An 11,741-nucleotide genomic window follows, 5' to 3' on the forward strand; every position below is an offset into this window, starting at 1 on the left:
AATCAAATTGCTAATCTCTAACTAATGAAGGCAAATGAGGGGGTATATATAAATATCCCTTAAATTTTGACCGTTAGGGACCTATTGAGGATTTTTAAAAAAGTTTATATAAAAAATTAACCCTAATTACCCTCAATTAACCACGATAAAAATAAGGCAACCCGAGAGTTTCAGTCGCATGGTCCTTAGGCAGACACAATCAGAAAAGTTCACTTTCTGACTTTGGGTGCCCGAGTGAAGGTTCGGGTTGCTGGGCCAAAGTGATTTTCCAAACCCTCGAGGTTTGGTCGCCCGGTGGTCAGTTTGGTCTGTCGAACTCATACTTCGGTCACCCAAGGCTATTTTGAAGTTAGAGTTCGGGCGCCCAGGGAAGGTGTAAAGTGATCGTTCTTATGTTCGGTCGACCATGGACAATTAGTTCAAATTAGGTTCTATGACAACCCGAATAATAATGGGATTTAAATTAGGTTTGGACGACATTGCACTTTGGAAGGAATAACTGAGGGAAATTTTCAGGGCCTCGTCGACAAACATAGGAGATTCGTCGACAAGAAGATACCATAAACTAAAGCAATTATTTTCTATGCAAATTATTATTATGTATGAGTAAATTTATTTTTAGAAAAGCATGTATTGTATCTGTATATTACAAAGGAAATGCACGTTTGGGAAAATACCGTTATTATGTTGAAATGTGTATATATGTATGAGATGCCAAAAATTATGATTTTTAGAACACAATGTATGGCTTTATACAGCAAATGTGTGACATGAATATGATTTTACGTGAAAGGTATTACGATGTGACTTTGTTACGAATGAAGCATGTTTTCAAGAATATGAAATGTTACAGTATAAATGATGTTGAAAATACATGATAATTGATTTATCTTCAGAATGATATATATGAAATGATTTCGGCGCGAGGCCGTATATATATATGAAATGATTTTGGCGCGAGACCGTATTTATGAAATGTTCGGTGCAAGGCTGTATATATGAAATGATTTTCGGCGCGAGGCCGTATTTATGAAATGTTCGGCGCGAGGCTGTATATGTGGAATGATTTCGGCGCGAGGCCGTATTTATGTAATGTTCGGCGCGAGGTCGTATTTATGAAATGATTTTCAGCGCGAGGTCATAATTATGAAATGATGAAAAATGCTAAAATATCATGTATTATATGTTATCAGAACCCGGATGTTAGTTTAGTTCAATTTAAGAGCACAGTACCGTGGCTTATAGATCAAATATCGATGATCAGATTGGTGCTAACCACCCCATGAGGGGGTGGGAGATGGATAGTCGATGTGGCTTTCAGTAGAGTGTGAACGTCCACCTAGCAGTCTGGACTAGGGTGTGGCAGATCCATCGTACTTACAGACATTTTTAACTCGACAGTGGTCGGCTAGTCATTGTCGGGTCCCACCTTCAGGCTGCACAACCCATTATGGGGGGTAATACATGACATCAGTTAGTTATTCATCCTAAGTATGTTTTTAGTATTATTAACTATAATAGACATTTCATGATCAATATGAATTATTAGAAAATATGAAAGTATATGATTATTCCACCATGTTATGATGTATGTTTTTAGATATATGAAATGTACTGAGTATGTATAACTGCAATAAATATTCATGTTGTCACACAACTGTATTTAGTTTATTTTCCCTTACTGAGAAGTGTCTCACCCCCAAACTTAATTAATTTTTTGGGAAACCCTGAGAGACCGGCGGGGCGTGGCCGCTGTTGAGTTTATTGAGCTACCCCGTTATAAGGGTAAGTCTTGTACTAGGATCAGGAGATTTTTGTTGTATGATCCTAGATTTATTTTGGCACTTTTGGAGATTGTATATAAACACAGTATTATAGAATTACAGTAAACTCTGGTATTATGTATTCTATGGCTTTGAGAATGTGATTTATATTTACTGCTGCTTAGGTTTCCGCTGTGATTGACAGGTGTCTCCGTTACCCACGGGTCCGGATTGACTATTCTATTTAGTATGTTTCATTTTATATTAAGATTTTTGAGGTCGTTACAGGTTTGGTCACCTAGGTTATGGTCAACTGTTGACCCTTTGCACATTCGGTCGCTTAAACCATTTTAACTCTCTAGGTTTGGTCGCACCGAATCCCTATTTTTGTCCTATTTGAGAAAAAACAATTTACCCCTGTTTTCATAGATATGACTTATAAGATAGAGGATATTTTTCAAGTGATGTGTAAGGATCTAGGGTTAGTCTACGACCTAGGCTTATTAATTAAAGCTTAAAAACCTAGTGTCGGTCGACCATTTGATTTCCCTATGGTCAGACTATGACATTTGAGCATAAACTTATCATGCATGCAGAAGCATTATTACAAATCATAATAATTATTACAGATCCAAGAATAATAAATGCATTTACAAATAAATATGAACACGTCTTTTGTAGAGACCTGAACCCGTAAAATAAGAAAAAGGGTAAAAAAAGGTAATTTTAGCAGGTTTTGTTGACGAAGCCAAGGTTCTCGTTGATGAAGGCCCTTCTGTAGTTCATCACTGAAATTCAGAGCCTCAGAGACGAAGAGATCCCGACCAACAGGAAAAATATCAGACTTAGGTTCATCGATGAAGAGCCTACTGTGGCTCGTCGACGAAGGCACCATTTGTCTACGAGTTTGACCTAGTCAAGGGGTCTATAAATATCATTTTTGGTTGCTTAAGGGTTAAGAAACTCAAAACTCTCTCCCTGTCTCTCTAGAACTGGCGAACTCTCTCTCTCTCTCTCTCTCTCTCTCTCTCTCTCTCTCTCTCTCTTTGATCCTTCGTTATTCGTCACCCGAATCCACGATTTGACGTTACTGCGTGGATCAGGGGGAAAATCTCTACGATTATAGCAGATTGGATCTTCATTTTGAGGACTTTTGGATTTCATCACGAAATCGAGGTAAGAGTCTAAGTTTATTTTTGGTTCGGTAGATCTGCAGTAAATAGGATTGTGTTGAAGTACTGTTCTTCGGCTTATAGGTTTTGAGAGCTCGTTTCGCTGTTTTAGGAGTCATATAGTTCGTGTTTTGGAGTTCGAAAATAGGTAAAGGGATTTGTTTACATCAGTCTTTTTAGAAAACTAAACCGCTAGAAATTTAGCTTATGTCTATATGCACGTATTGACTGTTTATTTGCAAAGTTTCACCTGGTAAAAATGCCTGTTTTACGATTTTGGTAAAAATGAAGGTTTTGACGTATGATCTCCAAACTTTTCAAAACTTATTTATTTGTATTAATCTTAACATAGGAGAAGTTTGAACCTCTATTTTTCCATTTAAATGATATTTATTGAGTTATATGCTATATAACGGATTTTGACCAAACGAGTGTGACATATGATATAAAATGGAATATGTGAATCTGTTTAAATACGTATATGAACTATGGGAATTGGAGTTCCATTTTTACTATCTGAAAATATGGAAAATAGGTGTCAGTTATATACCGAGGTTTGTATGTGAAAAGGGTTAAACCGATAATATGTGCTTCGGTTTATACCACAGTATGAACGAATGAGTTCGTAAAAATACTGAAACTATAGAGGTGATTTTTGAATTTGAAATAAGTTAATTCGTTTTATCATAAATTGTACATATGATATTTGAAACTGCAACTTGTTACTATTAGAGCCTTAAAATGCTCACTATTATACGAGAGCCTTAAAAAGCTCACCGTTATAAGAGAGCCTTAAAAAGTTCAACGTTATATGAAGCCTTAAAAAACTTAAGTGCAGTTCCGTTACTATATACTGGATACAGTGCAACCACACATCTGATTTTCAATGTGGGTATCGAGATAGTTGGCTAGATTGGAGTGTGCCTGTGGGGGTTTAATGGATCAGGTGGTTCCAGTCGGACTATAGTAAATCGCACAACCCGAGCCAAGGGGTAGTGTTGGCATTTGTTATTATTGTTTCTAAACTGGACAGTGTTCTAAATATGCATATTTATGATTTGAAAACTAAAATGGGCAAAGTCCACAGGTTTGAGTACCGGGCGGAGGGATTGTACAATGTATGACCCTGTACCCTACCCTAACCTCAGGAACTCTCGCTTGTTATGATGTTAAACCATCTATTGTAAGAATTATGTCTATATATCTTCTATATTACAGTATTGAGAACATGCCTTATAAGTAACTGCTTTCAACTGAAATAAATGCATATGGTCACACACTAATGTAATATCTTCCATCTTACTGAGAAGTATCTCACCCCAACATACAACCTTTCTTTTAGGTCATGCTGGACGTCGGTCCTAGTTGATAGAGGAACTTAGAGGGTTGTATTGTGTTTAGCTTACGTAAGTGTTTGTATATGTAATACACTCAATTTAGAACGTTCTTTTGGGGATCGTAAGAACATGTTATGTTTTAAGTACGATTGTATGCCAGGAGTATGTGTGTGATTTGAATGATAAATTTGTTCACATATTTAGGTGCACACACTAATAACTTACGGTTTATTATCATTAAAACCAGGGTCGGATTCAAAAAGTCAACAAATATCTTACTTCAAAGAATTTCAAAGAAAAAAAAAGTAAATGCTATGAACAAGAAGGAGATATTTAAGAAAAAAATTTCCAAAATTATCAAATAAAATTCAATGCTAGTCATTTAAATTTTTTTAAATTACCATTTTGCCTTTAATAATACTGCATTTTGAAATTTCTGATCATTTGATTCTAATTTCAAATTTATTAGGTAAAAATAAAATAAAATAGGTTAAAAATTAATTTTTGAAATTATTTTTTCTAAAATATCTATTTAATTTTTTAAAAAAAAATTCATTTCATTATTATGCGCAAACTATACATGATTCTCCTTCATATTTTGTGATGGCTTCAAAGCCAAAAAGTTTGGCAGCCATGTGATTTGAGCTGCTTTTTAACTTTCAAATGCCACCCCCTAAATTATTCTATTATTAAATTTTCCGCCTCAACTTCATAAAATGTGGGCAAACCTGTTAAAATTTTTGGGGGCAAGATTGATAAACCTGGTTAGTTACAGGGGTCAACCGTAATAATGCCTAAAATATCACGGCAATGGTAATTTCAAAGATTTCAAGGTACACTACTACGTTTCCCTGCGCGGGGCAGAAGTTGCAATTTCCAGTATTTCGCGGGAAATTCAGGGGTATTTTCGGGAGATTATGTAAAAAGGCAAGCATAAAATGTAAAGTAGAAGTGGGCACTGGGCACTGGGCAGTGTTGGGATTAAAGGAGAAGCGCACGTTAGTTCATGATGACGCATCGACGTGATGCGTCTGCCTGGAGCTCTGTACGGTGCTAAAGTGCGCTTGATGCGCATGGCCTTTTTACAAAGCCACCTATTTCAGATTTCACCATTCGCCTCCCAGTTGGCAGAGCCAGAGCTCCTCTCTCTCTCTCGACCCTGTTTCCTTCTCTTATCTTCTTCATCTTTAAAGTAGGGTAATCTTCCGACGACGGAGCAGAAGCCACAGACCTTGACCTTCTCTCTCTACCTCTCACTCATTGTCTCAGTGTTCTAATTCGACTTCCTCTGTAACGCAACCTCTAATGGTGTTTCGCTCGAACTCTCGATCGTTTCACTTCTGGGTCTTGTTTTTTTACTTCACACTGGCCTAGAAACGCGGGGATTAGGCTGTTCATTGTTTTCGTCTTTCTGGGTTTGCATTGAAGTTTCCGTTTTGTACTGGAATGAAATTTCTCTGAAGGTGACGCTTAGCGATATTCTTTCTTAATTCGATCAAATTTGTTTTCTTAAGTTCTTACAAGTTGTGAGGGGGAATTATTTAAATAGTTTGCTAGAAATTTTCTTTCGTTGAAACATTTCATTGGGATTTCAATCTCTTGCAGTGTTCTCTTGTTTTCGAGGAATTCGTTAAAGATGAGTACCAAAGTCCGGACGTCGACGCCGAAATCAGTGAAATCTCCAATGGAGCCTGAAAAAGTAATCATTCGCATCGCCTTTTAATCAATGTTTCTCAGCTGGCTCCTTTTACTTTTGATATAAATTAATTGATGTTCCATTCCCTACTGTTGAAGCTCTAGGCTCCGGTTGGCTTTTTTTAGGCTTTACCAGAGAACATGATTAACGTTTCAATAATAGAAAGTTCAGGAGCAGAAAGTTAAATGGAAAATTTGATGTGGCACTCCTCGATATGTGTTTAATTGTGAATTTGTGATTTCTCCTTCACAAAATATTCAAAGAATGAAAAGTCGTTTTCTTCAACTTGTGAATTTTCCCGTTGTATGCATGCCCGTCCCTAATTTTCTTTTCCTTTTCTTTTTGATTTCCATCCAATTCCATACATTTCTCTTTTCCTGAGGAAACCTGCGGTTCGATTTCCTTTTCTGTTTCATTGAAGGAGAAGTTTGAAATGCAGGGGAGGGGAGGCAAGCTAGTGACTGCTAATAAGGCTTCGAAGAGTCGACGAGGCTCAGCCAGAGAGAGAAAAATGGCTTTGCTACAAGATGTATGGACAATTTTTCATAAACCAATCATCTTTTGGATTCCATTACATTACATGTTCTATTCCATTGATCGTTGTGCATTAGTTTCTAATTTCCAGGTTGATAAGCTGAAAAGGAAGCTTCGACAAGAAGAAAATGTCCACAGAGCATTGGAGAGGGCATTTACTAGGCCTCTGGGTGCTTTACCTCGTCTCCCTCCTTATCTTCCTTCTTGTGTCAGTGGTTCACTCTCCCTTTACTCTTTTTGTTGTTTAATTTCCTCTAATCCATCTCTTTCATTATAGAACAAAGAGCTGTATTAAAAGAGGGAAACTAATTTTGATATGAGATATATAATTCCAGAAATTTTTCCTATTTTCATATGGGAATTACGATTTGGGAGTTTTGGCTTTTGCAGACACTGGAGCTTCTTGCAGAAGTAGCTGTTCTGGAAGAGGAGGTCGTTCGACTGGAAGAACAGGTGGTGCAATTCAGACAAGGCCTCTATCAGGAAGCTGTATGCATTTCATCTTCCAAGAAGATTATGGAGAATTCGGCTGATTTATACAACCCATCCTCAATGAAACATTCTCAACAGCAATCCAAAGCTCAAACTGCGGGAAATGTCGGATTGTCCACCCCAAGGCATTCGTCCTCTCAACCCAGTAAGGCTATGGGATTTACCCAGTTGGATTCAGATGCCATATGCAATCTAAGCGTTTTTGTTTGAATTTGACTCATAAATGCCTTGAGAAATCTTAGCGCTTCTCATTTCACTTTCCCAGAGGATGGGCGAGGAAAGGAGAATCAATCACGCACTAATTCTACAAAGAGCAACAAACAGTCCTTGAACCATAAAGTTCAAGCAATACGAACCCCAACAAAGAGGTCTCTTGAGTATGGATTGGCAGAGAAGTGTTCAAGTCCTGAAAAATCGCAGGTAGAGACTGCTACCAATACGCTTCATTGCCTATGGCTGAATTCATATGCAGTAAATGAACATTATCTTTCTGGATATCCATTTCCAGCTAGAATGTAGAGCAATTGATCACCGAAGTGCCGAATCAAGAACTTTTGTCACAGATGAAAAACTATCTGGTGATGATGGCCCAAACAAAATTTCAGAGAGCATTCTGAAGTGCTTATCAAGCATTTTCTTAAGAATGAGCAAGTTGAAGAGCAAGAGCGCAGCAGAATTTTTACCTCCACTGTCTGCATTAGCTTCACTAGAGACCTGTAAAGAAATGGGGTTCCGCGATCCATATGGTGTCTGTCTGGAATTTGGGAAGAGAGATATTGGTCATTATAAGCATCTATTTGCAATTGAAGCTGGATCGGTCAATCTAAACCAAACATCAAACTCTTTATTTCTTATTCGTAGGCTGAAGTAAATGTCCCTTTTATAATTGCAATTTGTTTCTTTCTTCACGTACTCTATGAAACCACTGGGGGTTATATATACTTCATGTTCTGAATTCTCAGACTCCTCCTTGGGAAACTTGCTTCAGCTGACTTGAAGGGTCTCACACATCAAGAGAAGCTTGCTTTTTGGATCAACATTTATAATTCCTGCATGATTAATGTATGTATGGCACAATTTTCTTTGAACATGAATTCAAGCACCCCAACTGTTATTAAGCATCTTCTATATATGTTAGTTATATTGGGTTTTTTTTTCCTTTTTGCTTAACTTAATGGATTTTTTTTTTTACCTCCATGAATGTTTTTATCTACTTTGTCAAAAATGACACCATTGTACATTGCTCCAGGCCTTCCTTGAACATGGAATACCAGAGAGTCCTGAGATGGTTGTGGCATTGATGCAGAAGGTATGTCTATCCATATGGTCCCTTTCAGGGATAAATTTGTGTTCTATTATATTCCACACTTGGTTTAACTGGTCTTCCATCACAAAACAGTAAATATTTTTGTGAGCCTTAAAAAAAAAATCTGCTCACAGTTCAGTTGTTTAAGATTATATCTAAGGACTCACCCTCACTAAAACACCCATGAATATATAAATTTTTATGAATTCCTACTATTATTCCTCAGGCAACAATAAATGTGGGGGGACACTTGCTAAACGCAGTAACTATCGAACATTTCATCCTGAGACTGCCTTATCACTTGAAATATGTAAGCTGTGCTCCTACAAACTTTTTCTTATGAGTTATTTCTTAGCTTGAAAATACTGTCGCAGTAAATAACTCATGAATGCCCACCAGACATTTTCAAAGGGTGCAAAAGGCGATGAGATGACAGCAAGGAGCATCTTTGGATTGGAATTATCAGAACCGTTGGTGACATTTGCACTTTGCTGTGGAAGCTGGTCCTCCCCTGCTGTATGTTTATGAATAAAGTAGATAGGGTTGCCCTTACTTATCAACCTTTAGGACCACTTCAATGTGGAGAAATTATGGATTCCACAAAGTGTAGTGCTGGTTTATAGTAAACTATACATTACCTCATTTTATTGCGTATAATTCACTGATTTAAGACTTGTCATTTTAATTACCAAATTCTGTTCTAATTTTCTGCATTTTTCTTGAAAATTCATATAATTGAAAATGATATGTATCCAATAATTTATTTCCTGATTCTTATCATGCTATTGTTGTGTTATATTCCCAATCATTCGATTATTGCACATTATTTCTTGCACCAGTTGAATCCCAAATCCCAAATTTGTGTCCATTCTGAAAGCTACTACTGCAGTCTTAGATGCTCCCATGATAGTCCTTGTTGATTTGGATTGTTTATGGTGCTGTTACTGATTCATGAACTTTTTCTAATGAAGGTGAGAGTATACACAGCATCTCAAGTTGAAAATGAACTGGAGGTAGCAAAAAGAGAGTACTTACAGGCTGCAGTTGGGATTTCAACGACAAAGTTTGCAATCCCAAAGCTGCTGGATTGGTATTTGTTGGACTTTGCAAAGGACTTGGAGTCATTGCTTGATTGGATTTGCCTTCAATTACCAACTGAATTAGGAAAAGAAGCAATCAAGTGCGTTGAGAGAGGAAAAAGCAAGCCACTCTCAGAGTTTGTCCAAGTTTTGCCTTACGAGTTCAGTTTCAGGTACCTTCTACATGCATAAATTATTTTTAGTTTTTATTTTTCGATCCACAGAGATATAAGGGCTTTGGAGTGAGGGTTTTGTACAAACCTACAGAATGCATAGTTAAAAGTAAATGTATAATCTGCATGTTCTCCCTGTATGTAGTTGTGAGGAATGCTTTCTTTCATTGAGGGGTTCTGGGTGTAAGTATTTATTCATTGTATTTGCTCAGTTGCTTTGGGAAAGAATTTTACCCAAAATGGTGATTTCTGTATCCAAAATAATCCAAAAGTCGAGCGTGTTAGTCCAACTATGACATTCTCTGTGACCCATGTTTCGTACCTGTTAAGCAAAGAAATAAAAACAGAAGACCAGTATATGGTAACACAAAAGGAAAGCCTACCTAAAGCATTATCTAAAAAACCCAGATCGGCGTTCTGCATTGCATTTGGATAAAAAATCACACAATCAATAAGCTATAACCCATCATCATTTGGAATTAAGCTGGGGGGTTTTAGCAGATGGCACTGATCTTACTTACATTGGAGCCCATTTTTCAGACTTGAACTTCTTCCTCAACACCAGGGAAAGATAAGCCGAACTACCTTTACAATTAAATGAAGGATAAGGTCCCCTGAAAGAATTATTTGCAGAATTCATTACTCTAGCAATAATTTCACACTGCTGCTGGTACTTGGTGGTTCCAGACAAAACAGTGAATCCTAACATTCAAAGACAGCTCGGGATACCAGAAAGAAACATAATTATGGCCGGAATGATGGTCTATGGACCCACAAATGTTGCATCATCTTTGTTGCTGGTGTTGGCAGGCGTTGGTGCCGTCTCGAGGCTCTTTGGACTGGCAGGTTTCATGAATGTTTGCCAACCCAATGATGAACCACACCTCTCCATCAACCCAATTCCTTGTAATTCAACTGCATGCCTCTGTCAATCTCGGTGGTTTGGTGTTGGATGGAAGTAGGTTGATGGAACTGTCACGAGCCTGATTACGCTATGTTAGAAACAAGCCCTTAATCATAGCACCATCTTCCACTGCAGATTAACAGAAGGGAAAAAAATAAAAATGATAGCAAAATAACCTAGATTCACGTAATTTGGCTTGAGAGCATATACCCAAGGGGAACAGAGAAGACATTTTTCTATGAATTGAAAAGGAAATACTAGTGAATGTTGAACTCTCATACTCAAACCGTAACACTAAATATTTCATATACTTGACTCGTGCGAATCTAAGATGTTTACTATAGTGTTACGATCTTATATTGGCTGCATATTAGGTAGATTTTCAGCTTATAATTATAATAGATGTGTAAAGGGTGTCTTTTACACAACAAAATGGTGAGATCAATGAGAAGAAATTTTACTCAAATTTTATAAGATAAAATCGCAATAGAGAAAACCGAACAACTAGCTAGCTCAACAAATGCAACCATGGTATCCGTTTCCTTCTTGGTGGTGACCTCTGCTCTGCTCCGCCCGGAAAATGCCCCAGTACTAACGGGCTTGAAATTTAAAAATCTCCTGTATGGCGGGGCCTGAGCGGTTTTAACGGTTGAACCCATCTGGCCCGGTTTAGGGAATGGCGGGTCAGTCCGACAGCACGCTGGAATCAGAGTTTGTCCCATGGCCACGAAAATGGAGGTGGGCCTGAGTCCTGGCAGTGGCAGTGGCAGTGGCAGTGGCAGTGTTAGCCACATCGAAATTGAAGCAAGGAAGGGCCAAAGTACTTCTGCTTAAAAGCAAGGCGTGGGGGCTTCTCAAAAGCAAAGACCAAAAGCTCAGTCGGTGCCATACTTTGGGAATTGGATGGCTTCCCTCAATTCTTCTTTTGTTTTGGGTCCACTTCTTTTTTCACTCGTGGCCTAAGTACGTACTTGGGCTTGGACTTTGGGTTTGCCTTCAATCCAACCCATTACACCCTCCCTTGAATCAATTCTCTTCTTAAAATTACATTTCATATTTTCAAGGTCTTACATCATATGTCTGTTGAGTTGATTTTGAGTTTTTGTAATATGAAATCGTAAAACTAGTAAATCAAAGTGAACAATATTTATAGAAAGTGATCCTATAATCATTACATTTAATACCATAGCCATCCTAGAGGTACTGGCATGTGGATGACCCTATGCAGGGATGTGTCCATTCTGACGAGAGCCTCATAGATTGGATGGGAGAATATGTCGAGGTC

General features: G+C 37.8%; 1 protein-coding gene across 1 annotated transcript; it reads left to right on the forward strand.

The window, feature by feature from the left end:
- Nucleotides 1-5,383: 5,383 nt before the first annotated feature.
- Nucleotides 5,384-9,842, forward strand: LOC131162443 (uncharacterized). The gene is made up of 12 exons (XM_058118914.1): nt 5,384-5,735; nt 5,878-5,971; nt 6,408-6,497; nt 6,594-6,710; nt 6,893-7,139; nt 7,260-7,414; nt 7,503-7,861; nt 7,957-8,056; nt 8,244-8,303; nt 8,527-8,610; nt 8,700-8,816; nt 9,272-9,842. The coding sequence occupies exons 2-12, from the start codon at nt 5,909-5,911 to the stop codon at nt 9,569-9,571; spliced, it is 1,692 nt and encodes a 563-aa protein (XP_057974897.1). The 5' UTR covers nt 5,384-5,735; nt 5,878-5,908; the 3' UTR covers nt 9,572-9,842.
- The last annotated feature ends 1,899 nt before the right edge of the window (nt 9,843-11,741 follow it).

The sequence above is a fragment of the Malania oleifera genome, chromosome 8 (genome assembly GCF_029873635.1).
Source record: "Malania oleifera isolate guangnan ecotype guangnan chromosome 8, ASM2987363v1, whole genome shotgun sequence".
Taxonomy (NCBI): domain Eukaryota; kingdom Viridiplantae; phylum Streptophyta; class Magnoliopsida; order Santalales; family Ximeniaceae; genus Malania; species Malania oleifera.